At 40.9% G+C, this 27,868-nt stretch overlaps 1 protein-coding gene across 6 annotated transcripts; it reads left to right on the top strand.

The window, feature by feature from the left end:
- Nucleotides 1-1,291: 1,291 nt before the first annotated feature.
- LOC138970773 (transcriptional regulator protein Pur-beta-like) lies at nt 1,292-27,124 on the top strand. 6 transcript variants are annotated; one of them, XM_070343296.1, is made up of 7 exons: nt 1,292-1,444; nt 11,703-11,824; nt 14,459-14,561; nt 16,786-16,904; nt 17,470-17,608; nt 21,303-21,415; nt 22,205-27,124. In XM_070343296.1, exons 1-7 carry the CDS (start codon nt 1,396-1,398, stop codon nt 22,313-22,315), a joined length of 756 nt encoding a protein of 251 aa, XP_070199397.1. In that variant the 5' UTR covers nt 1,292-1,395; the 3' UTR covers nt 22,316-27,124. The 6 variants fall into 6 exon arrangements, with proteins under 6 accessions (XP_070199397.1, XP_070199398.1, XP_070199400.1 ...); XM_070343297.1 differs by having other exon boundaries at nt 21,303-21,409; XM_070343299.1 differs by having other exon boundaries at nt 17,488-17,608.
- The last annotated feature ends 744 nt before the right edge of the window (nt 27,125-27,868 follow it).

A 27,868-nucleotide genomic window follows, 5' to 3' on the forward strand; every position in this document is an offset into this window, starting at 1 on the left:
TGAACAATAATATGCAAAGGCTTTTAAAAACAAAAAGGGCGGGGGGCGGGGGGGGGGGGCTTGAGCCCCCAAAGACCCCCCCCCTTCCCCATCCGGCTCAGCACGCACGAACGCGCATACACACAGAAGCTGCAGTACCTCATTTCTCTTGAAAGTGAAACGCGAATTCATTTGTTCAACCCGACAATGTACCCAGTTTGGTTACACTGGACTTGGACAAGTTGTTGTGTGCAATAGACAGGACTGATGAAGACTGGAAGATCAGACTAAAAGGACATCAAAGTAAAAGTAAAAAATAAAAAATAAAAATGATAAAAAATATATAAAGTAAAATAAAAATAAAATAGATGAAATAAAATGAAATGAAATGGAATAACATAAAATAAATGAGAAACAAACTCACTTTTATCTGCCCGCACCTGTATTCCGATCGGTTTGCCTGTTTCGTGTTTTTTGTGTGTTTCTGTTTTAATTGCAGTTTTCCGAGTTATACTATGCATTTATTTATTCCCTGTCCTTTCTTACATGTTGATGTATAGTTGTCTTGCGCAAAGATAAACAGTGCACGCACCAAAAACCGCCAGGTCCAGCCGGCTTTGGACAGTCTGGCGGCTGAAGGACATGTCACACTGAAACTCTGATGATGCCATAATTACTGATTTGATTTGATTTATGAAGCTTTATGAATTATTAGCTTATGCTTTCTTTCTACATGTCACACAAACCAAGGAGAAAAACAACAACACATGAAATCAAAGCTTGACTAAATGTAAAAAAAAACCACCATACACATGTGCAGTACCATTAACAGTTGACGCGGGGAAGGGGGCGTGTCAGCCTGTTGGAGCCTCGTCAATGAGATTACTTTGAAATCGAAAGTAGGACCTGCGCAGGCAACCAGTATCATATTATGAGAGAGACTCAGTGCAGAGCCGCACTCGCAGTTGCATATAGTTACTCGCAAGTGCGCCCAAAATGTATTTGTCCAGGTTCACTAAACTCAATCTGTAGACTCTGAGATTCAGAGGCTAACAGGACAACCTAAAAAGGACTGTGTTTTTGGTGAAACTTGTTTTCAGTGCAGCCAGGCTACCGACTGTCTTCTGCGCTGGTTTATGTATTCCTGCAGTTTTAGAGAACTTCTGTTCGTCACGAACGGCAAACCGTTTTGACAGATTACCTGAATTGAAAGTGTACTGCAAATAATGCATAAGTTATTCGTGTACATTTTGCTTCTATTTTGAAAAGAAAAACACATTTAAACTACCGACTGGTGTTTTTCTCTAAAAGAAACGGTAACCGAACTGCCACGAAGTCTGCGCAGAACGTGACGTAATGAATTATTCATGAGATTCAGAAGGAGGCTTTGGGATCTGTGTACTGGAGGGTTGCACCATGTCGGATCGAGAGAGTGGTGACGAGCAGCAACAGCCGCAGGCTCAAGGCAAGGCTTTAATTGTGTTGAAATCTTTGAAAATACTTCCATACTTGTTTTCATTTGATATTTTGTCTTACAACGTAAACGCCAACGGTCATGCGTTGTTTTGTAAACATGCCTCGTTTCGTTCCTTCAGTGACCGGGTCAGAGTTTCATTGGAAAAATTACAGGAACCTGCGTCATCATGGGTTGAAAGGCGAATTTTTGGTGGAATAAACAACTTCTTTCTATGGTAGATCGATTTTAATCATTTTGTTTGAGTGCAAATGCGTCGAAAAGGGCTATGGGAGCAAGGTGTATCTTGTACCACTGGTCAGCAGAAATTCAACATGGCGTTGCATCCATCAATCGCGAACTCCAACCACTGCCTAATTATCACAAGCTCGCAACCACCTGATGGTTCTGTTTTCAGAGAGTATGCCATTTGATTTTGTTAATTCTGCTGAGGTTTTGGAAGATGGCGAACAGTTATTATGTAAACTGTTGAGGATGGCGTTCAATGCCTGCGCAGAAGGAAGTGCAAGCTGTCAGTTTTTTTTGTAGGTCAGGTTTGTTTTGGTGAGCCTCTTCAAGCACTGGTGGTTCCCCTTGCCAAGGTCACATCAGCTGTGCTGCTGGGGTCGCGAGCTGGATTTTCGAGTCAAAATACTCTGAGCGAAGAAAAGAAGGTTTCAGTCCTGTGTAAAATGCGTTTATCGTTGTTTTTACATGACATGTTGTTTATGTTGGGCATGCAAGAATGCAGAAGTGGGAGTGGCTAAAGTGAGGCTCTGGGTAACTCGACCCTCAAGGCCATTGGAAGCAGTGACGTATTTAAATGTTAGCCTAGCTTTCGTCAAGTTTTGTTTATTTACCCCCCTTAATTGAGTGGATTTTTAAGTGTGAAAGGCAGTTGCTCTGCTTTGTATTGCATGGACAATTTTGAATTTGCCAGACAGTCGGGCGGGTCCTCAAACTTAGTGCAGAAAGGTACAGCACAGATGATCCATGGGTTGGAAAGTGTCTCATTACAGCCTATCCAAGTTTCCCAATTGCTTCGTTTCCGGAGATTTATGTGGAGCGCACAAAATATTGGCGGTTTGGAAGTGTCGTCTGCGCAATGATCGCGGCGGCTTTCTTGACCGCCAAGGACGACTGCGCACGTTGTGAGACGTCATTCGTTAGACCTCAATTGTCAGTTGTATAAAAATGTGCATGGCACAGTGTTTCTTTTTTTGCAATAAAGAAGGGCCTTGGTGAATCTTTGCAGCAAGTGTTGCAGATCTGCGATTTCAGCAGAATTGTACATAGATTGAATGACTGTAAGTGGAACAGCTTTCGATGCACATGTTAGGGACATGATAAACATTTTACATTATTGAAGTCTTTATCTTTCTTTATCTTCAATTCAAGCACTTTACATACATTTCTGTACTTTAATGGGATCGACTGTGAATAAGAGTCACATTCAAAATACAACATTTTTGAAGTCTTTGTCTTTCTTTCCTTCATAAGCACTTTACATGCATTTTTGTACTTTAATTGGATCAACTGTGAATAAGAGTCAAATTCAAAACACAACTTTCTATAGTTCATTTCTTGAATCAAAGAGCATAGGTCTGCAGCTCTGTCAATTTGACTTAATCATTTGCTTGGCATTAATGTTGATTTGATTTTGAGGTTTGATTTGTTAAAGATTCAAAGAATGAACGAGAAAGTTGTACTACAGTGTACGCAGTTAATAGTAAATAAATCTCTGATTTTTGCTTCAAGTTTTTTATTGGTCTAATCATCTTAAACAGACTCGGAAAACCCCCATTATTTATAGGATAAGAATATAAATAAGTGAAACTTTTAACGTGTTAGGCCTAGTATCAGCATAAACATAGCTTGTAAGTCTTGCTGTTATGTCATACGAACGGCATTGGAATTAATCATTGTTGAGATATAAAATAAATATTCATGCCTGATAATACGCTAAACTTGAGCAAACATGATGGGTAGGTTCACTCTGAAGAAACCTAAATTTTGAAGGGAGTGGGGGGGTGATTTGCCGTGAGCAAGTATTTCCTCTGATATTGTTGGCTCACGTAAGTGTAGCCTATGAGATGCTAAACTTTGTATGTCTGTGCGTGTGTGTGTGTGTATGTGTGTGATAGAAACAGCTTCAAAATATTGAAGCAATGATCAACATTTCGTCGGCACGTATGTAGTTAAAGTGTGTATCCAAAGAAAAAGGGTGGTGGGGGGTTTTGGGGGGTAGAAACAGGTGACTGGTTTGTGTCGTGTGTGGTATGTAGACCAGGTCAGGGGTCAAGGTTAGGTCAGATCGCGTGAAGGATTGTGGTATAGATACAGTTATCACCGAGCTGCAGTTCGCCGATTCGGAGAAGACGATTTCACATTGTTCGGTTTCGTAGCTCCAGAAAAATAGATAAAGAAGATACCAAAGTTGATTTCCTACAGGTTAATCTGCACAGCGTGTTTCCAGTGTCTGCGCGAGGAAGCGCTGTCGAAAGCGCAGTGTCGATCTGGCCATCTGGCAGTCGTGTCCCCGTAAGTAGGCTACAGACAGACAGATCTAGATCTAGTGTCTCGCACTCTTGCACCGTGTCACCTAGGCTTACTGTGTGTGTGTGTATGTGTGACGGAGTGATTGAGTTTGTGTTACTGTTTGTCGATTTCTTACATGAGCCTTGAAGGCTTCGCCTCTTGTTATTCATACTATTAAGTAATATATTCTTCAGAGTAAATTTTACTCCAGTCCTAGATGCAAAAACTGGCTTTGATGTTGATTATTTGGAGATAGTTAATGGTGACAACTGCTGTTGTGTGACAAGAATTATCAAATGATTGTTATCATTCATTATACATGTATTGCAAAGTCAAACCATAACGACCATCCAAGGGACCAGAGGAGGTTATCACAAGGGCATATTCGACTGTATTTGATTGAAATTAAAGCAATCGTAATTATACTTTATTAAAACATGCATTTCAATTTTCATGGCTTTGTAAACTTGTGTTTGAGTAAAACACTGTTTAAACCAAACTAAAGCATAATCTCTTCAGCATGTTGTGATTCATGAGTGAGAATAACATTATGTTTTCCCTTTGTCAGACTGATAGGTGTCGACAAATGTTGCTTGTTAGTCAGGATACTGGATTTCACTTGTGCATAAATGTATTTAGATTGATTTTAATAACAATGCCTGACAAGAACAGAAAAGTTGCTGAAACTGAAAGCGATACTAAAACATTCAATCTGTTGGCCTGATAGGACATAGAAACTGAACACACTTGATCTTTCATCACTGAGACTAAAAAGATCTGACTGGCCACAACGTGTCAAACATAAAAAAACCATTCTGTAATGTTGTGCTTATTTTTATTTCAATTCGAGCGCATTCTATGATTTAGGAGTTGGAAAATACTGAAGAATACAATGAAACCACTAATGTGTCATTGAAAACATTGCAATTTCAGTTTTTGGCAGAATTTTGATTAACTCATTAAATGATTAATCAATCAGCTTTTAAGCTTCCAGGCTTAAATGCAAGATCTTTTGATAAAAACAGCAATGAATTTAATTTTTAAAAATGCGGTGGCACAGTGCTGCGTAGACTTCTTTTTTTTTAACAATAACAGTAACAGGAACAGACAGATTCAACATCATCAGAGACATAAATTAATCAAAATGAAAACTTTAATATTATCTAGAGTGGAAGAATTCATTATATGTATGGAATGTTTCATAACCATCTGTCCTGTAGTTTCATTAGAATTGTTGCTCACTAACGCACATACACCTTCGGCTCTCTCGTGTTCTAGTCCCCAGCAAAACGCTCGATCAAACAATGCAATGTAATAAGGTAAGGACCTTCACCGGTTGTCTTATGACCTTGTAGATTCAAGCTGTCACGCTAAAAATCAAGATTTCTTGCTGCGAACTAAACTCGCCTGGATTACCAATACCACATGCAAGTGTATGTTGAGATTCCAGTTCCAGGCAGCAAATAAGCATTTATTGATCCCTCCAAAGCCAAACTCGGCATATGAACTTTGCCAGATCGAGTCTTTGCATCCGCAGAAGAAAATGGCTGTTGTCACAATGACAAGTTAGCCCAGCATATGGCTTCTGATCTTCTCAGGTGACAAAGAAGACTTCCGAGTGGTCATGGATTGTCTCGGCGCTTGCTGCCTTTAGTGCTTTTCACTGAAGTAGATCTTCGACTCTCTGTCGAGTGACCTTTATATGTTTTGGTATAAAGGGAATCTGTCAGTGTGCTTGCGCAAATATTCTCAGCAGCGGATTAGGGAGGAATGCAGATTTTCTCTCTCTCCATATTTGTACCGCCCTTCCCTCTCCTGTTGCACATCGTTTCCTTCATAGGTTTTATACTTGTTGCCTCCTTTGTCTGAACTGCTTTGATCTTTTGCTCCAAATTTGGATTGCTGATATTGATAAACTATCAAAACCTGAAGTGTTACACATACAGTGATACACAGGACAGTGTCGCTTCCAAGGTCAAGTAGGGCAGCGATTATAGATTCACATTGGCTTTTAATGTGTGTATATTTTTGTAAAGATTTTAGTCAAGCAGTATGTAAGAAATGTTAAGTCCTTTGTACTGGAAACTTGCATTCTCCCAGTAAGGTAATACATTGTACTACGTTGCAAGCCTCTGGAGCAAATTTTTGATTAGTGCTTTTGTGAACAAGAAACAATTGACAAGTGGCTCTATCCCATCTCCCCCCATTTCCCCGTCGCGATATAACCTTTGTGGTTGAAAACGACGTTAAACACCAAATAAAGAAAGAAAGTTTTAATGTGTGTATACTTTTTGGACAGTTTGACCAATTAGTTTTAGTAACAGCTTTGATGTAAAGAAACATGTTAATGTTAATGAAGTGCAGCACACAAAACTGAAGTGTAAATAACATAAAGCCCGCTCCTGTGAGAAGTTGAATACACTTACGTGAGATAAAATGTCTGCCATTGAGATTTCTCTTTTGTTTGCTTTTTGCATCAAGCAAATTAGATGAGTGTTTTTACATGCTGAAGCGTTTCTCACTGCCAAAGATAGGTGTGAAATTGAAAGATGGGCAGGATTTGTTTAGTTCTTCAGATTTCTTGCGGTGAATTGAAAAAATTGCCGCTGTTGAGTGTATATCTATCTATATATTATATACGACGTGTGTGTGTGTGTGTGTGTGTCCGCGATGCACGGCCAAAGTTCTCGATGGATCTCTTTCAAATTTGGTGGCCATATTCAGGTACACCCCGGACACAACCTGTTCGATGAGATATTTCAACACGTGCTCTCAGCGCGCAGCACTGAACCGATTTTGGTTTTTCTCTGGATCCATTCCCAGTAACTCTTCCTTATTTTCTCCAGTGTTTTCAGCGTTTATCTCCCTTCCTTAATGTGGCGTCAATCCATATTCCCGTTACTACGTTACTATTTTTAGAATGTCACTGCACTGTCCAGAACGCTTTCCTTGCACCCGTAAGTTGTCCTCACTGTAAAAGTGCAAAGGTCGAATCAATTTATAGCCATGCGAAAAATACACTGTCATCTATCTCTATATATTTATAGATATACATATACATATATATATACAGCTTTTCTGTGTGTGTGTGTGGGGGCAACACCTGTGGATTGTAGAGTTCTGTTTGTGATGTGGTCTGGCGGCTTTGGTGTGTCTGTATGTTCGGGCCTTCCTTTGAGAAGCCATAACAGTTATTGTAGGGCTCAGAAATATGCTCTAAAATTCTCAATCCCGTTTGAGTGGACTTCGCCTTCAAAGGTGATTGTGGTGTTTCGGCACTCGGTTACATTTGGCGTCGTCGACAGGGATGGGACTCAACATGAAATGTTCAGGCCACTGAATCATTTTCGTGCTGTTCCCATTCCACCAACCTGGGAGGGACAAAGTTCATTCAAAGGGGGTCGAGTGTGACAAGGGAGACTACCGTCGCCCTTCACAGCACACTCTGCAGAGTTGTTCGCCTTAGAAGTTGTGGGCTTTCCTTGCATGTATCCATAAGTTGTCCTCACTGTAAAAGTGCAAAGGTCGAATCTATTTATCGAAAAATCCACTGTCATCTATCTCTATCTATATATATATACGACTTGTGTCTGTTCGCGATGCACGGCCAAAGTTCTCGGTCGATCTTTTTCAAATTTGGAGACCGTATTCAGCTACACCCCGGACACAACCTCATCGATGAGATATTTCAACACGTGCTCTCAGCGCGCAGCGCTGAACCGATTTTGGTTTTTCTGTAGATCCACTATATCCATTCCCAGTAACTCTTCCTTATCTTCTCCAGTGTTTTGTTTTGCGCGTTTATCTCCCTTCCTTCGTGTGGCGTCAATCCATATTCCCGTTACTACGTTGCTATTTTTAGAAGGTCACTGCACGTTACTATTTTTAGATCTCCCTTCCTTCGTGTGGCGTCAATCCATATTCCCGTTACTACGTTACTATTTTAAGAAGGTCACTGCACATTACTATTTTTAGATCTCCCTTCCTTCGTACGCCGGCTACACCCGGCAAAGCCGGCGTACAGTAGTACCTGCCATATCCGGTCACCCATTAGTCATTGCAAAGGTGACCGCAAATATCAGGTGGCCGTTCATGACAGGCCCCCTCCTCCTCCAAAAAAAACCCCAAAACACGATCAAGTTTTCATGAAGAAAAGAAAGCGATCATGATCCACGAGCCGCCGATTCATTGTCTCTGTTAGTTTTGCTTTCGTTTATACATCTTAATTATTTGCGTGTTTAACTCGATCGTCCTGGCTAAGCTATTGTTTCGTATGTTTCTATGTGTGTTGTTTGGATTATTATATATATTTGAGTGTCAGATAAACAAGTGTTTCAAACTCACATCAGCTGTGATCGATCCGGAAGTGACTGCCGTAAATGTACATGTATGCGCATGTCTGTATTTACAGTTTGCGCATGCGTAAGTATTCATGTCGTCTGCTCGTGCTGTGCCGTCTGTGCACACAACACACACCCACACACACACACCCACACACACACACACACACACCACAGGCGCTCGCCCGCGAAAGTGACAAGTGGCCGTTAAGTGGCCGCTCCTGTCGAGTAAGAGGGGCACCTTAGGGCAAAAATCAGTGACCGTTGACCGCGTCAGACAGGTTAACGGCCATTAAGAGTCAGTTATAGAAGGAAAACTCATTAGTCATGGGAAAGCTGGCCGCTCCGGGTAGGTTCACGCCCACGAAAGGGCCGGAAATGGAAGGGACTACTGTACACCCGGCAAAGCCGGGTCCCAGGCGCAGCCTGGTATTCGGCTCTACTTCTTCCCGGCGAAGCCGGTACCCGGCGAAGCGGGTAATCATCTAGTATATTTATATATAGATACCCGATATATACGGCTTCTGTGTCTGTGTGTGTGTGTGTGTGTGGAGGCAACACCTGTGGATTGTAGAGTTCTGTTTGTGATGGGGTCTGGCGGCTTTTGTCTGTCTGTATGTTCTGGCCTTTGAGAAGCCATAACAGTTAATATAGGGCTTAGAAATAAGCTCTAAAATTCTCAATCCCGTTTGAGAGGACTTCGCCTTCAAAGGTGATTGTGGTGAACCGCCACGCTGTCTGTCTCTGTCTCGCGATTCACCCCGGCGAAGCCGGGTATTCCTCTAGTATATATATATATATGTATACAGTTGAATCCCCCTTTTATTAAGGTTTTAAGAACCCCCGATTTAAGAGTAAGACTCCCTCCCTTTTGGGACCCCTTTTTCTTCTTCAGATTTTCTGTTGCCTGACAAAAGGTTTTTTGATGAAGAAGGAAATGTTATGCAATACATCTTTCTAGAAAACAAGTGATGTATGATGAAAAACTCCACAGTTTGTATTACCTACATTTAGTAAAGCGGTTCTGCACAATGTTTCAAGAAGCTGGCGTGTGTTCTGTTAGAAGCATTTGAAAAACACTGCAGGCATTTTGCCATTATGTTAACATTCCCCGCAGTGTCAGTTTGTGCAAAGTTTGCTGCCACTGTTGTAGAAAACGGCATTCTATCTTACTATCTTCAGGGTATCGAAGCAGATGTAGCACCTGTTTTGCTAACCCAGCAAGTGGAAGTCAGGTTGTTGTCAGCCGTAAAGTGTACTTTATTGACTACACAGCCTTTCCCAACCAATTCATTATTGATGTCTGGCTGCTTTGAAGATCTTGTGTTCACCTGTGTACTTATATGGAAAAAAGCTTTGACAAAAACTGCTGGGGCGGCACTTTGTTAAAACGGGGCATAGACTGAGCGGGTGTTCCACTAGCTGATAAGAGGAATTGTTTGACAGAGAAAAGGTTAACAAGTATACATTTAGTATGATTTGCAGTTCTTTCTTTGTCAGAAAGATTCAAAGGCATAATTCCAAACAGTTTTGAAGATCGTAAAAGTTGAGTAACTTAGAATTATGTGTAGATGATTGAAATATTATTAGCTAGTGTACATTGTTTTTTTTATTTCAGCCAGTCTATGTTTGTCATCAGCCAGTGGAATCATGTCAATATTGTTGTCCTTGCTTCTTTCTCTCTGTGCCTCTGGTTCAACTGAGTGTGAGTCAAAGTCATGGGATGGCACTAAATAGCAGATCAAAGCTCGTGGATAAAACCAAGAAGATTCCAGTGTATAATTTAAAAATGCAGTGCTCAGAAGACAATGATATGCATGGCAGCCCGGGCGAATGACTTGAATTGTAAAATATGAACAGCTGCTCTTTGTTTAGCTGTCAAACAAAAATGACAAGTCGCGTAAGGCGAAATTACTACATTTAGTCAAGCTGTGGAACTCACAGAATGAAACTGAACGTAGTCCGCCGCTAGTGCAAAAGGCAGTGAAAGTGACGAGCCTGTTTGGCGCGGTAGCGGTTGCGCTGTGCTACATAGCACGCTTTACTGTACCTCCCTTCGTTTTAACTTTCTGAGCGTGTTTTTAATCCAAACATATCATATCTATATGTTTTTTGAATCAGGAACCGACAAGGAATAAGATGAAATAGTTTTTAAAAGCATTTCAGAAATTTAATTTTAATCATAATTTTTTAATTTTTAATTTTCAGAGCTTGTTTTTAATCCGAATATAACATATTTATATGTTTTTGGAATCAGAACATGATGAAGAATAAAATAAAAGTAATTTTGGATCGTTTTATAAAAAAAATAATTTTAATTACAATTTTCAGATTTTTAATGACCAAAGTCATTAAAAAAACAAACCCATTTAGTCAAAACTTGACTAAATGTAAAAACAGGAGACGGCTTTGGATAGCCTTGGGATCCAGCCTTGATTAAAGGTGAATCTATTGATTAAAGATAGTCTGTTGGCAGGGAAGATATGATCATGATGAGAGATTGTTTTCTGTTTGCGGTGATGATACTGACACTGACAGAAACATTTTTTCAATTGTGAAAATGTTTCTAGTTTCAAAGAGAACAAAGTTTGTTTAAAAAATGTTGACCAGTAACTCATTTATTAGAACAAAAGAATAAAGTCTTGACTATGTGTGAAAGAAATACAGCAATAATTACCAAGTTAAATGCGAATTTATGCAATAAAAGAAAATGACTCCGAGTTTAAACTGATCAGGTTCTGTTAAAACTGACATCAGTTTCTTTGCTGTACAATATTGTTCTGTTGATTCTGTCCCATAAGATTGTTTTGGGATTGATGTTTGTCTGTATGAATTTGTCATCTAGATTCTTTTTCACATACTTTTCTGCAGACTTGTTTGCTTTTGCTCCAAGAGTAACGTTCCGCGGAAGTATTTTTAGTTTCATCTCTTTTATTAGCTGTCAGTGTCAAGTTAGCTAAAAACTTCAATAGCTAAAAACTTCAATTCTAGCTGTCGGCAAGATCAGAATTGAAAGTGTCAGTTGGTGAGTCTTGGTCTCTCATCTTTTTGCTGACAGTTGAAGAAGAAACTGCTACTTCTCCAGTCTTTGGCAGAAGCAACTTGCTAAGTGAATCTGCTTGGCTCCTTGGATGATAAGGAAATTCAGCTCCTGTTGTTTCACTGACTGCAACCTGATCGTGACGAAAGCTGCAGCAGATGTCGTTTGAGGGTAAAGATTGATCACCCTGTTCACAGAGGGATGACTTCCACTCATTCCACTCTCTGTAATTGATTAACGAGTCAGTAGAGGAGGGATGGGGAGCCTGGAGGTGGTCTCACTCTCAGACACTCTTTTTGCCTCGGTTGTTGATTATTGCAAGGGAATGACCAGAAAGTGTTTTGTGTTTCAGATCAGGATATCTCGGGGTCGGGAGAGCAGGAGTTGGCCACACGCACACTTCACATCCAGTCCAAACGTTTCTACCTGGATGTCAAGCAGAACCGGCGTGGCCGCTTTATCAAGGTGGCAGAGGTAAGCTGTCATACTATACCAGTGTTGTTCCCATATGTATTCATGACTGGCGCAATGGCCAAGTGGATAAGACGCCGGCCTCCCAAGCGGATGGTTGTGGGTTCGAATCCCAGCTGTGCCTGGTGGGATAAGGATGGAGATTTTTCCTATCTCCAAGGTCAACTTATGTGCAGACCTGCTAATGCCACTTCGTGTGTACGCGCAAGCATAAGACCCAGTGTGAACGGAAAAGATTCTGTAATCCATGTCAGAGTTCAGTGGGCTATAGAAACACAAAAATATCAAGCATGCATCATCCGAAAGCGGCGTATAGTTGTCTAAATGATGTGGGAATAAACCCCACTCGTGCAAAAACATGAGTGAACGTGGGAGTTTCAGCCCATGAACGAAGAAGAAGAATGAAGTTTCCATACTCAGAACACAATAAGTCAGTTCAACCAGGATTGAAAATATTTATCTATAGGTCTAAAATTAATACCCCGGCTACAAGATATTTTTTCATTGAGAACACCTCATCATTATTGTTCCCAGACTAAGAGGAAAACAAGAGGCGAAGGCTTCAAGGCTCACGAAAGAAATCAACAAACGGTAACACAAACTCAATCACTCCGTCACACATACACACACACAGTCGGCATAGGTGACACGGTGCAAGAGTGCGAGACACTTGATCTAGATCTGTCTGTCTGTCTGTAGCCTACTTACTTACACGACTGCCTGAGATGGCCAGATCGACACTGCGCTTTCGACAGCGCTGCGCTTCCTCGCGCAGACACTGGAAACACGCTGTGCAGATTAACCTGTAGGAAATCTCCTTTGGTATCTTCTTTATCTATTTTTCTGGAGCTACGAAACCGAACAATGTAAAATCGTCTTCTCTGAATCGGCGAACTGCAGCTCGGTGATAACTGTATCTATACCACAATCCTTAATGCGATCTGACCTAACCTTGACCCCTGACCTGGTCTACATACCACACACGACACAAACCAGTCACCTGTTTTTACCCCCCCAAAACCCCCCACCACCCGTTTTCTTTGGATACACACTTTAACTACATACGTGCCGACGAAATGTTGATCATTGCTTCAATACTTTGAAGCTGTTGCTTAAATAATAACCAGGTAAAATTAGTATTTCGGTGTTCAGTCAAATGTTAAAGTTTTTACCACAGACATACATACATACATACATACGCACGCAGGCACGCACGCACAGACAGACAAAAGTTAGCATCGCATAGGCTACACTTACGTGAGCCAATAAGTCAGTTGAACTTGGATTGAAAGTATGTGTAGGTCTAAATCACAAAATGTCCTGGCTACAAAGAAATTGTTTGTTCAGAACACTTCATACTTGTCAAAACTATCAAATGGACGACCATCCGGGGTTCAGAACAATGTGTGAGATCTATGAAAAGGTATGCATCAGTGACTGAAGAACATGGCCTGAGAGTGAGAACAACATTGCTGTAGAAAAAAGTTAACCTTGTAATTTGTTAAGTCCTAGAATTTGGCTGAACTGGGGCTTAATGGAGGAAACTACTTGTTTAAAAAATCAAAGGAGTATCTTTTTGTTGTGAAAGTGAAAGGCAAGTTGGTGTAGAAGGGGTCCTAATGGAGTTAATCAGTTGCTTCGTGGATCTCTGTAGGAGAAGCCCTTTTGCCCAGAGATGCAATTTGTTGAGTAGGTACTCATTATCTGCAGTGATTCTGAAACCTTGTGGTCTTTTATCATGCCGGGTGATCAGCGCTGTGCATGAAAGAGCAACGAGTAGACCTAGCAACAGCAAATGACAGATGATGTCGTCTGGCAGTGTTGCTGAGTTGGCTGTGTCATGTATGTGGATTATTGATCGCAGTGTTCACCTGTGTCGCTATTATTAGCTCATCAGTCGCAACTGGAAAGACCAGGTATTTTATGCAAATCTTATTCCAAGATGCAGGAGCAACATACATTCACATTGTACAGAGGTACATGCGATGTGGAGCCCCTCCGATGATAGGACACCTCTCTATTAAGGACACTATCTGTTCTTCCTTTGTATCTTGATCAAAATATACCTGTCATGGCAGGTCTCTTGCAATGTGGGGACACTTTGGGGTGGTCCCAAGGGTGTCCAGCTGTCCTTGCATCGCAGTACACAAAGTTTGATGGATAAAGCAGCTGACTTGTGATAACATTTTAAAACCAGGCTCAGAAAAAGATTGCTTTCTCAGCCTTTTGAGGTTAGAAGGTTTGAGGTGAACAGGAAAATGTTTTCAAGGCGCAAGATACTTAAGCCATGGATGCAGGCCGTCAGTATTCTGGCAGTTTGATACATGCGATAGGCCTGTTTGAAGGCATTGTGAAACATTCTGCACAGAAGCTGCTACTGTGGCAACCACATTTTGAGACCTACAAAATCTTTGCAACTCTGGTTTTGAAAGGGACTGAGTTTTAGAGTGAGGTAAATTTACAGACAACTAAGAGGGTTAACCATAAAATATGGGAGGAAGGGGGGGGGGGGGGCTGAAAAGAGGGGTTCCACTGTATTCGTTTCTGTGTAAAGACACTTATCGTTATGATCTCAGAAGACCTAGTTGCAGCACATCCTGTTTCTCGGGAAATTTTAATAAAAATGTTTTGTTTCAGGTGGGTGCAGGTGGAAAGAAGAGCCGCCTCCTTCTCGCCATGTCTTCTGCGGCAGAATTCAGAGACTACCTGACAGATTTTACTGAACACTACGCTTCCCTAGGTACGTTGTCAGCCCTTTGCTGATGTTGACAGTTTTGTCAATGACTAGTCACGTTGCGTCACATACATGTGGTGGTCTGTTTGAGCCTTTCTGCATACAGCACTGTAGTGAGATGGAAAACGGCCATGCCATTGTCTGTGATTGACAATGACAGCACTACACACTAAATGTTACATGTTCGTCACAGTACATGTAGTTCTATGGTGTACTACTTTGGAAAAACCAGCATATTTTTAAGGTTATCCCAAAGATAGTGTTGATGTTTTGCATATTATTTAGAGCTCTTTTGGCAGTATCATTAAAAAGAGAGAAGTAAATCTGAGAAAAGTTAGTTTGGAGAGTAGAACTGCTGAATAGGAAGATTTCATAGATTGTCATATATATGCAATGAAACTGAAACTTTGGTGTGTTTTTTTTTTGTGGCTTAACGCCCAGCCGACCACGAAGGGCCGTATCAGGGCGGTGCTGCTTTGACATATAATGTGCGCCACACACAAGACAGAAGTCGCAGCACAGGCTTCATGTCTCACCCAGTCACATTATTCTGACACCGGACCAACCAGTCCTAGCACTAACCCCATAATGCCAGACGCAATTTTAAAGTCTTAGGTATGACCCGGCCGGGGTTCGAACCCACGACCTCCCGATCACGGGGCGGACGCCTTACCACTAGGCCAACCGTGCCGGTTAAACTGAAACTAGTTCTGCAAGAACCTTTCACCAGTTTAGTATTATACTCTTTCCCGGAGTGGGATGTTTGAACTTTGATTGATCACAGCTGAGGATTACTGTAGTAGTTTTTGCTTCCAGTCACTAGCATCTGTTGGAATGAAACTTGAAAGTGCAGTGAAACTATGATCTGCAGTTACTTTCACAAAAGCTTTTCGCAATTTCTGCAAGTTAGTGTTACGCCTTAAGTGCATCCTGTATCCTCACAAGCGTGGATAAATTTCCTGTTTGTGTATTTGCTTCCTTGATGGTTATTTCCTTATGAGATGACTTCCTATATTCATTGACAAGAGGTAAGTATGCGCTTAAGTTAACAGAAATTCTTCACACCAACAATAGCACACTTTGTTGACAGATTATCTGCACAAACAAACAGAAAAGAGAGAGAAGTTTTGTTTGTTGCAGTATGTAACTCAAGACTCAAAGATTTTAATGTCCTTATACCAACAAGGAAAATTGCCTCGCAGTGTCAGGCGGTTTAAAAAAAACAGCAACATCTCTTTCACTAACAGTTCAAAATAGAATGTATGTGAGGTGCAAGTAGTGCACGTAGCAATGGTTTAAATTATTTTTGTTAACATAGGGCGCAGAGGATGCCAGCATGAACTTCAATAATCTTACATCTGTCAGCATTGCTGAGAATGATGCTGAAGACTAAATATGAGGAAAACATTCTGGCAGTTAAGTTAGCATAAAAGTTAATGATTACTGCTTGCAGTTCTGATGGAACAACTGGCAGTTGTTAAACACTAATTCCTGTGCCTAACCTAGTATTTTCACATTTATACATGAAGAGAGTGTTCATCTAATGATGGTTCATTTTATAATGTGATAACAGATTTAAAATCTATCCTGTGAAGCACGAGTCTGTGCACCGACACTGGTAGTGTAATACTACTAACACTTGATTCTTTTAACAATAACCGTAACAGTAATACTTAACTTTGTTAACAATAACACAGATACTGATAGTGCTGGCATGTACTCTTTGATTCTGTTATTAACAATAAATAACACTGACAGTGCGGGCATGATTGCAATGTGAACTGTTCTTGTTAACAATAAATAACACTAACAGTGCCTGCATGCGCTCTTAACTCTGTTAACATCTTATGAATAACATTGACTGTGCCTGCATATACTCTTAACTCTGTTAACAATTTATAAATAACACTGATAGTGCTGGCATGCACTCGTAACTGTTTACAATGAATAACACTGACAGTGCTGGCATGCAGTGTTATTTTTGTTTACAATAAATAACACTGACACTGCTTGCATAGCGTTGTACAAGTGTGTGTTGTGTTGTGGTCTGTTTGTGTGCATGTGGCCACACCTTGTGGTTATCAAGTACTGGTGTGCTCACTGCTTGCAGGACCTAGACCGTGACAGAGCTTGCGTAGCGTTGTGCAGGTGTGTGTTGTGTTGTGGTCTGTTTGTGTGCATGTGGCCACACCTTGTGGTTATCAAGTACTGGTGTGCTCACTGCTTGCAGGACCTACCAACACAGAGAGCCCCCCGGAGGACGGCAAGCTCAAGAGTGAGACCATCGTCAAAGACAACCGCCGCTACTATCTTGACCTCAAAGAAAACCAACGAGGACGCTTCTTACGGGTAATTGTTGTCTTGCGATTTTTTTCAGCTGCTTTGACCTTTTCTTCTCTTTTCTAGGGAAGCTGCTTGAAGAAAACTAATAAATAAGGCTGGGAAAAAGTTTCCCTGGTGAATTCTTGATATGGGCTGCTTAGGGAAGTGAATTGTTACTGTCCTAGGAAAACAGATATCATCTGCTCATCAGTTGCAGAATTCGTGGTAGACAGTTCCTTCATAACCTGATCTGACAATGTTTGGATTCGCAATTGAAGCAATACAAACCAAAATGAAATTAGGGAAGAGACTGATCTTTTACATGTGCACAGAAGGATGTTCTTTTTGTCAGTGCTAGAAGGTTAGCGACCCTCTGTCCACGTAAAGGAAACAAAGCCAGAGAATAACAAACAAAGTGCACGTATTTGAAAATGATGTGATGTTTTCTGAAGATCTAACAGTAATATTTCCTCTACTAACGTCTTCACTCTAATCCACACTCTGTTATTTCTACAAACCTTCATGCCTCCTCAGTGTTTTCTGGTAGGTAGCTGCCCAGTTTTGGTTAGAACGTTTACAGCCATGTTTACAGGTGGTATGCTACGAACAGGTGTCGCAAACCATCCCTCGAGGGGGCCCACGTTCACAGATTGCCATACCTGCCCAAGGCATGATCGAGTTCAGGGATGCGCTGACTGAGCTACTAGACGAGTTTGGTACTGATGATCAAGGTGAGCTTCTTCGCTGATTAGTTATGGGGTTTTGCTTTTGAAGGCACAGTCCTTCCTGTGAAAACAGTTCTGCTCGCCATCTCATATCTTCTCAGGCTTTTTGACTCACATGCGAAGCAAAAGTGAGTCTGTACTCACCCGAGTCGTCCGTCCGGAAAACTTTAACGTTGGATATTTCTGGGACACTATTCAGTCTATCAGTACCAAATTTGGCAAGATGGTGTATGATGACAAGGCCCCAAAAAACATACATAGCATCTTGACCTTGCTTCAAGGTCAAGGTCGCAGGGGCCATAAATGTTGTCTAAAAAACAGCTATTTTTCACATTTTTCCCATTTTCTCTGAAGTTTTTGAGATTGAATACCTCACCTATATATGATATATAGGGCAAAGTAAGCCCCATCTTTTGATACCAGTTTGGTTTACCTTGCTTCAAGGTCAAGGTCACAGGAGCTCTTCAAAGTTGGATTGTATACATATTTTGAAGTGACCTTGACCCTGAACTATGGAAGATAACTGTTTCAAACTTAAAAATTATGTGGGGCACATGTTATGCTTTCATCATGAGACACATTTGGTCACATATGATCAAGGTCAAGGTCACTTTGACCCTTATGAAATGTGACCAAAATAAGGTAGTGAACCACTAAAAGTGACCATATCTCATGGTAGAAAGAGCCAATAAGCACCATTGTACTTCCTATGTCTTGAATTAACAGCTTTGTGTTGCATGACCTTGGATGACCTTGACCTTGGGTCAAGGTCACATGTATTTTGGTAGGAAAAATGTGTAAAGCAGTTCTTAGTGTATGATGTCATTGCTATGTAAAGGTCAAGGTCAAGCATGTGAGTCGTATGGGCTTTGCCCTTCTTGTTACATTTAGTCAAGTTTTGACTAAATGTTTTAACATAGAGGGGGAATCGAGACGAGGGTCGTGGTGTATGTGTGTGTGTGTCTGTCTGTGCGTGTGTGTGTGTAGAACGATTCAGAGTAAACTACTGGACCAATCTTTGTGAAATTTGACATGAGAGATCCTGGGTATGATATCTCCAGTCGTTTTTTTTCATTTTTTGAGTCACTTGAGAAAAAGTGACTCTATGTAATCGGTCAGTGTTAGTCTGTCCGGCCGGCCGGCCGTCCGGCCGGCCGTCCGTAGACACCACCTTAACGTTGGACTTTTCTCGGAAACTATCAAAGCGATCCGGCTCATATTTTGTTTAGTCGTGACCTCCAATGACCTCTACACTTTAACGATGGTTTCGTTGACCTTTGACCTTTTTCAAGGTCACAGGTCAGCGTCAAAGGAAAAATTAGACATTTTATATCTTTGACAAAGTTCATCGGATGTGATTGAAACTTTGTAGGATTATTCTTTACATCAAAGTATTTACATCTGTAGCCTTTTACGAACGTTATCAGAAAAACAAGGGAGATAACTAGCCTTTTCTGTTCGGCAACACACAACTTAACGTTGGGCTTTTCTCGGAAACTATAAAAGTGACCGGGCTCAAATTTTATGTGAACGTGACTCCCAGTGACCTCTACACTTTGACGTCTGCTTTGGTGACCTTTGACCTTTTTCAAGGTCACAGGTATGTCTTGAAGGAAAAAAATTGAAATATCATATCTCTGAAACTATTCATCGGATTTGATTCAAACTTTATAGGATTATTATTTACATCAAATTATTTACATCTGTATTGTGTTGTGAATAGCAATTTCTTCCTGTCCATCTGATGCCTCATATAATATTCAGAACTGCGAAAGTGACTCGATCGAGCGTTTGCTCTTCTTGTTCAATAAATGTCTTTGATGACGTCATATCCGGCTTTTTGTAAAAGTTGAGGCGGCACTGTCACACCCTCATTTTTCAATCAAATTGATTGACATTTTTGTAAAGCAATCTTCGACGAAGGCCGGACTTCGGTATTGCATTTCAGCTTGGTGGCTTAAAAATTAAGTAATGACTTTGGTCATTAAAAATCTGAAAATTGTAATAATTTTTTTTATATAAAAGGATCCAAATTTACGTTCATCTTATTTTACGTCATTTCCTTATTCCAAAAACATATCAAAACCACTACCGCGCTGAACAGGCTCGTCAGTTTCACTCCGTTTTGCACAAGCGGGCGGACTATGGTCATTGTGAAAAAATGCAGCGCGTTCAGTTTCATTCTGTGAGTTCCACAGCTTGACTAAATGTAGTATTTTCGCCTTACGCAACTTGTGTTTGCTTTTCTTCATTGGTGTTTTGTTGGAAAAGACCATCCCTCCATTTGGAGGCATACCAAACATCAATGACAATATTCTGACTGCTTCTTGTGCAGAGGGACAATTTCTTGATACATTTATTTAGCAGATTGACACTGGTGTCTTTTAAAAAAAAAAAGGATTTATTTCATGAAAACACATTCAACTCAGCTCAGAAAGCTCCCGGCTGTTGATTGTTGGTATGTGTCCCAATGGAAGGGTGTTCTCATGTAAAAGCCTGGCCAGGGTTGAGATAGTAAGCCCAATCGTTTACATCAATCAATCAATCAATATGAGGCTTATATATTCCGTGGGGATTTTTATTTTTTTATTTTTATTTTTTTGTATGCAATTTATATCGCGCACATATTAAAGGCGCAGGGATTTATTTATGCCGTGTGAAATGGAATTTTTTTACACAATATATCACGCATTCACATCGGCCAGCAGATCGCAGCCATTTCGGCGCATATTTTACTTTTCACGGCCTATTATTCCAATTCGCACGGGTATTTTGGTGGACATTTTTATCTATGCCTATACAATTTTGCCAGGAAAGACCCTTTTGTCAATCGTGGGATCTTTAACGTGCACACCCCAATGTAGTGTACACAAAGAGACCTCGGTTTTTTTCTCATCCGAAAGACTTGAACCCACCACCTAGGTTAGGAAAGGGGGGAGAAAATTGCTTACTCCCTGACCCAGGGTTGAACTCGCTTCCGAGCACAATTGCGTTACCACTCAGCCACCCAGTCTTATGGCCTGTGCCTTTAACGTACATGGGATGCTTTCATGGGATGCTTTCCAAGAAGCGCCACTGAGTAGTTCTTGATTCTTCTTTTTTTGCATGCATACAATGATATACGATGCTTCGTGTTGATGATCTTGTCATTAGCCCTCTGCCTCACTTCGTTATGGCGTGTCTAATGTAACGAGTTTAATGATCAGATTCTGCTTTCATCTGTGTCAAAAGCAATTTTTGCAATAAAGCTAAAAGGTTGCTTGTAAAAATGCCAGATGTCAGCTTTGCACAGACATGCATTGATTGTTGTAACAATAAACTTCTGATGATTATTCTGTCCATCAGCATCTGACGCTGGTTTGCAATTGAATTTTGTGATAATTAGCCTCTGCATTTGTATGTAATGATCTGCAGTGATTACCAAAGCAACACTCTTTACTGTTGGATAATTGCTTCAGGAGTTAGCTTTGCTCCTTTTGTGTCTAAGGATGAAATAGAACAATTTCAGTACTTTGTTATTTCATGTTCATATACCCAGTCTTTTTTTCATCTAACATTTCAATATATATATGTGTGTGTGTACATGTGTGTACATGTGTATGTGTGTCATTTACTTTGTGACTGTTGTGTGAAACTGGTGTTTCACATTGTTGAAATGGTGTGGTTTACACACTAGCTGAATTGCGTGGTATGCTTGCAGAACCACAGAACGAACTGCCAGAGAGCCGGTCCATGAGAGTTGAAAACAAAATGTTCTACTTTGATGTGGGGTCAAATCGCAGAGGAGTTTACCTACGTATATCAGAGGTATTGGTATGTTTGTTTATCATGATTTTAAATGCATGTACAGTCAAATCGAATTTATGTGTGTATGAGTGTATTTCTGTTTGCCTCCATTTTCGATCCATTTTGATGTGTTTTTTAGGCAATCAGTACATGCCGGCACATTAAGAGTGACTGCCAGAGCTAAATTCGTGGGAGTCAAGAATATTTTAGCAGTAAACTACACTTCTGCTCATGCTTAGTTTACCTTGTTCCTTCTCATTTTGGGGCAATGTGCAGGTCTAATAGTAGGAATGACATCTTATGAGGCAAATATCATGTGGTTGAAAGTTGTTTTCGTTGTGATTTGTGACGAGAAGAGTTTACAACGGACTGCAATATTTTTCTCCAGCATTGTGCACTATTTTATGCTCGAGCCTTCCAAATATCATCAGCCCCTCTTGCACAGTTCTGCAAAGGATACCAGTTCGCATTGGGCTGGACGAAAAGCTATTTGCTCAAGCTCACCGAGTAAATTGCTGAGTGATAATACATAGCTAACTGAAATAGAGATCATAAAGAACGAGGTTTGTTTGTGAGGGGGGTCTCAAGACTCAAACGATTTATTGATTCAAGCAATCTGCCTGTTAGTGTTACAAAGGGGGGAGGGGGGGGGGGTCTGGGAGTGGACAGGGTGGTGGTGGCCTTAGTATACACAAAAACGCTGTATAATCGAAGAATGGGAGTAGATGGGAGCGTACGATTGTAGATGTGAGTGTAAGTAACCAAATCGCAAGCCTGGAGTGCCACTGTCCAACAAGACTTCTCATTCTGTTGCAGGTTCGCAACAACTTTCGCACAGCGGTCACCATTCCAGAGCGGTCGTGGGCGCGGTTTCGCGATATACTGTCAGAGTTTGTGGACAAAAGCAGCGTGAAGGACAGTGAGTAGCTCCCCACTGGGCCCGCCACTGTGATACTCTCAACACAAAGAACTCACGCAGACAGAGGGAATGTGCCGCTACTAAGGGAGCCAAGGGCGCCTCATCGCTAAGTTTGTTGTCATCATTAACGTAGGACTGATTCAACAGCGCTGGGCCTGTGTGCAGGGAAGGGCGCACACACGTACGCACGCATGTGGGGGAAAGCTGGGAGGTTAATCATTGGTGCATTTTGGGCTCAGAACTGATGAATGAATTGCTGATAGTGATGATTTGGGTGAATTTTTTTTGGTCAAGAAAAGTTCTTCAGAGGAGGTTTTTTGGATGAAAGACAGAAAAATTAAACGGTTCAAGCTGTTGGTCGAGGAACGAGAGGTAACTTGAAGATATAGGAAGACTTGACCATACGAAGAAAGATCAATGAGGACATTAACAATGCGCCCAGCACCCGCACACGATGAAGAGAGAATGACACAGTGAGGGCGGGACCTAAACTCCTTGCAGCTTTAAAAGTTGGAAATAAAAATGGCGAGAACCGCTCAGCATTCAACACAGTTACCCTCCGAGCCAGCTCACTCCTCAAAGAACACTGAACTTCCCATGAAGTTCTCCACACCATGATTCGATCCCAGTGAACGTGGGAACACGATGCACGTACATTCGCATGCGGGTGACCAGACAAAAGGCCAGGGAAGAAATACGTTGACAGTCTACAGAAAGGAAATTGTATGAGCTGTAAAAAGGTGTACTTGGTGTACACTCACCTGTAAGCAGAGTGAAGGTAAAGGTTACAGGTAAATTTGAGGTTTGGAAACTGTACGCAAAAAATGCTGCCAGGAACTATGTGATCAATTATTTTAAAGCTGTTTACTAGAGCCACTTGTTTTCAGAAGCGATGATTCATTCAAGGGGAAGTCACTGTGGTGTGTCCCACGAAGCACATTCTCTTTGTTTGGCGGAAGTTGTCTGTCTTGGCTTGGACTTTGTGAGGGCGGAGGAGGAGTCCAGTGGCGTCTTGACCGCCGGGCTCCTTGGCCCCCCCTGTAAGTTGTCACGTGTTTGTTTGAGCCGCCTTCTCCGGCGGCTGTCTTGAAACTTTAGTTGTGGTTATTTGGACAGCTTAAGCATCACTGTATGTTTTGGTCACGTGGGGTCCCTTTATTGTTGAATGGTTGATTAGTTGGTTGCTCCATTGGTAGGTTGGTGCAGGCTACGAGTTGTTGTTGCGTGGTGTAGAGTGAACAAGTGCTGTCGTGTGGGGTGTCTGACGGTTCAAGTCCTGCTTCCGACCCGACCCGTCCATACAAACACAGCAAGTTAGGCAGGTTGTATCTTTTGTAGGCTAAAACTGACGAATCGGGCGAGGGATAAGGAAAGTGTTCAGGCCGACAGGAAAAAAAGAGAAGAGAAAGAGAGCCTGAACGATGATTTGTTTTTCAAGTAAAGACTTTAAGCCCTGACTTGCTTTTTTTTTTTTTTTTAATTTACAGTTTTTGTTTCCTTTTAGTTTTGATTGTGACACATGAAGATTCGTTGTCACTCTCCAAACTGAACAACTGTCATCTGACATGTTAAAAGGTGCATACTCAGATTTGATTTCCTATTATTTTGCAGTCAGCCTTGAAGAGGCAAGATAAGTTTTCATTTCCAAACAGACTGAAAGTAAGATACAGGCTGAGTTCTATCATTTTGCATTGAGACTGGAAGATGCAGGATGAAACATGCTTGTGCACACTTGCCACTTACTCAGAATTCAAAGAAAAGTGATTTTGACAATTAACTGAACTAATCAAAAGGTGCACATGCTGACTTGCCTAATCATTCTGGAAAATGTGAGATGCACGTGAAAAGCATTCCAGGTCTCCAGAGCAAAGTTGCTCAGCCTGCTTTTTGATCACTGAATCGGCAGAGAATGCAGGGGGTGTAAATAGTGCAGCATGTTACTTGCATTGCAAGGTTAGAGTGAGAAGAAAAGGTGGAATGCGAATTCTGATTCCATGAGGTTTGAGTTAACTTGCGACTTCATAAAGAACTGAGATGAATCATTGAATGTTATGCTATTAAATTGAGGGATGAACAAGGCTAGCTTTGTCAACGTTGACACCTTGTTTTCCTCTTTAAGACTTGTAGTAGAAATGCGGACAAGCCTTATCTGAATTGATATGAAAATCGTATGGTGAATACTGTCGAGAGGTTTAGTCATAAGGAAGTAAGAATGCAGAAAAGTGGAGGCAGACAGTGACTCAAAACCAAACTGCCTCCAGATGTTTGAGCGTAAAAGAAAGAAAGAAGATAACTAGGTCTCCCATGGCCTGTTATTTAGAGTGGAACCTGTAATAAAATCAAACAATTTCAAGTGCAATCAAAGCCTGGAAAGGCAGAGTCTTGTAAGCCGACTGGTGAACTTAGATGGAAAAGAAAAAGAAGACAAAACCACGAAAGTGTGTGAAAACATCATTTTTGCAGTCACAGATAGGCAGAACCTGCTATGTGTGATGTCTTCAACTTCAACGAAAAGACCATTTATCATTGATTTAACTTAGATGATCAGCTAATAACTAAAGCTGTGCTCAGATACGAGACATTTACCTTTCCAAAAAAAGGTTCTTTGACGCAAAAGGTTGTATACACTGTAACAGCTTGGTGGCGACAGCATAGCAGGTTCTGGCCACGTACACAATAAAACACACAAAATTACCATTACCATCAGTGCGGTTCACTTGCATCAGTTGATACCAAATGATTTTTCACTTTTCTACTGTATTTGACGCTTGTTTTGACAACTCATCGATACATGTGCTTTTCCATTTACCATCAAAAAAAGATCCCTAGTTTGCAATTGACTCAGCAGAACGTGCTTATCAGGCCTGTAATTAATTTATTAGAATATTGTGATGATGAACTTATCCATTGAAATGGATAGTTTATCTGTCAGCCAAGGTGACCCTCGCACATTTGGGTCAGCCTAGTTTGTAGATGGTTAGAAAAATCTGCTGCCACCCAAAGAGCTAAATCAGTATGGGGGGGAAGTCAGCAAACCTGAAAAAAATATCTTGTTATATCACTGTGTTTAATGTCTGTTTTTGTACAGATCAGATTTTGATAAATGCAGACAGCTATTTACGGTTGTTAATGCTTTTGTTGAGTCGTGCGTGTGATAGAATGTTTGTAAATATGTGTATGACCAGCTTGTATGTGCAATGAGATTCACATGTGATGGTTTGTGCAAGTTGATGTTTCTGTGTGTGAGTGTGCAAGAAAGAGAATGTATCGGCTGCAGAAGCAAGTGATTGTTACGTTGGTAAGCATGTGATAAACGAAATACAATTTAAAAGGCCTGCCTATTTTATCCCTTGTTACTTTGGTTTCAAAAAGTTGATACACTATCGTTTTATCTCGTGTTGTTTTGTTATAGTGTGTTTTTTGTGTGATTTTAGTGGTTTTCATGCCCTATTTAGCTGTGATACTGTTGTGTACATGTACGTGCGTGTAGTCACTCCCCCTTCCCCATCAGTTGGTGTAGGTTCTGGACATTGGCGGCCGAGAGTGAGTGGTTTGTGGCGTGCAGGTTTCGTTGTTTGTTCAGGGCAGTGACGCGGTCTCTCGTAGACCCTGTCACTGCACGTGTACCCAAGGGACGGGTCTAGATCGGGACTTAGCCATGTGTTTTACCCATTAACGTTGTAGATATGTATGCTGGTGTGTGATGGAACCAAACCTGCTTTGGCTCTACTGTGTGTAATGTATGCGTGTGTGTACATAAGGATGTACAAATATATTGGAGTGGTGCAAGTTGCCCCTTGTAAATGTTTTTTCATTTTGAATTAACTTCTCTCATTTACTTTGTTTTTTCGTCGTTTTTCACCACCCATTTTTTTGGTCACTTTCTTTGTGGAAGATTATTATTATTCATTAATAATATGATTTTCAACTTTTATGTTCTAGTTGTGTTAGATTCTTGTTGATGTTGAACTAGTGTAAGTTATTGACTTTTTGACACACAAGTGGAAAAAATGTATTGGCTTGTATCATGTTGCTCTGTGTTTGTTGCCGCTTGTCTGTGTTTTTTTCCCCTGTCTGTTTCGAAGGCTGCTGTTTTTTCGCCAGGGCTGTGTTATTCATTCGGTATGGTAGCTTGTTGGTGTCACTATTTTTTTCAATTCCTTCTCTGCAGTTGCTGTACTTGTTTTTCTGTTTTGGACATTATTATGTGATTGAGTATGTGATTGTTTGGTTGATACAAATGTTGACGTTCGTCACCTCAAGCCAGCGTATCCATATATTCTCCACCACCGCGGGGGAAAAAGGCCTCGCAAAGGGCAACTCATCATCTACAACTTCATGGCAGAAATTCTCAGTCGTTCTCACTTCACTCTCCGTGCTAAAATACATCTGCAAAGCGAATTGACCAAAACGCAAATGTGATACATTTATCATTATCATTTGTGCATCCAAGCGCTAGCCAGCAGTCTCATGCCACGGTTTGTTGCAAGGAAGAGTCATCTCGACATGATTATTGCTGGCTGAAGCCTAAAAGGGGCTATTGACTCAAAATGGTCTTTCTTCTGATATGCATTTCAGGAAAGCGATAAATCAAAAATGTATGGTTGCTGCTCAATCGATGGCACATGTGAAATCGAGAGGCTGAGAACCTCTGCCGTAAAGTGGTGTGCTGGTTAACAATGCTTGTTTTTTGCATCTAGTTCATTGTAAAAAAAAAAATTCATGTAAATTACGTCTTTGTACTGTAATTATGTTAAGATTATGAGTGAACACATGTTGAGAGGAAAAAGAAAACACTTGCCTGTGTCTTAAAACTACTCCCAATTGTTTTCCCGCCTTGCTTTTGTGTGAATGAGAAATGTTCTGGTCTTTTGTTTGTCTGTGAAAAATAATATTGTTGTCTTTTCATTAACAGCACCTCACTGAATAAACCATATACTTGAATATTTTTCAGCACCAATAAAAAAAACAAGTCGCGTAAGGCAAAATTACTACATTTAATCAATCTCTTCAACTCGCAGAATGAAACTGAACGCACACTGCATTATTTTCACCAAGACAATACATCTTCCTCAATCCCCGCGGCAAGGATATCGCTGACACTTTTCATGTGTAAACCGCAGTGAAATGACAAGCCAGTATAGCGCAATAGCACTTGGCAGGAAAGCGCGTTTTTTTGTATTTTTAACTTTCTGAACTTGCTTTTAATCCAAACATAACACATCTATATGTTTTTGGAATCGGGAAACAAAGAATAAGATGAAATCAGTTTTGGATCGATTACTAAAATTCTAATCATAGTACAGTATAGACCGGATGTATAAAACACCGGATGTATGAAAGTCTGGATGTATGAAAGGGGTAGGCAGGGTCCCGGCAGAAGCTACTCTTTGTTATTACTTAGAATTTTCCGGTTGTATGAAAATCGGATGTATAAAAGTCCGGTTGTATGAAATCAAATCTCTGGTCCCGAGCAGCACAAATGCGTTGTTGCAAGACCGGTTGTAAAAAAACGAAAGTAGACCCAAATCACCAAAGTGTGGTAAGAGTAATTTCCCTTC

Source organism: Littorina saxatilis, linkage group LG7 (assembly GCF_037325665.1).
Source record: "Littorina saxatilis isolate snail1 linkage group LG7, US_GU_Lsax_2.0, whole genome shotgun sequence".
NCBI lineage: Eukaryota > Metazoa > Mollusca > Gastropoda > Littorinimorpha > Littorinidae > Littorina > Littorina saxatilis.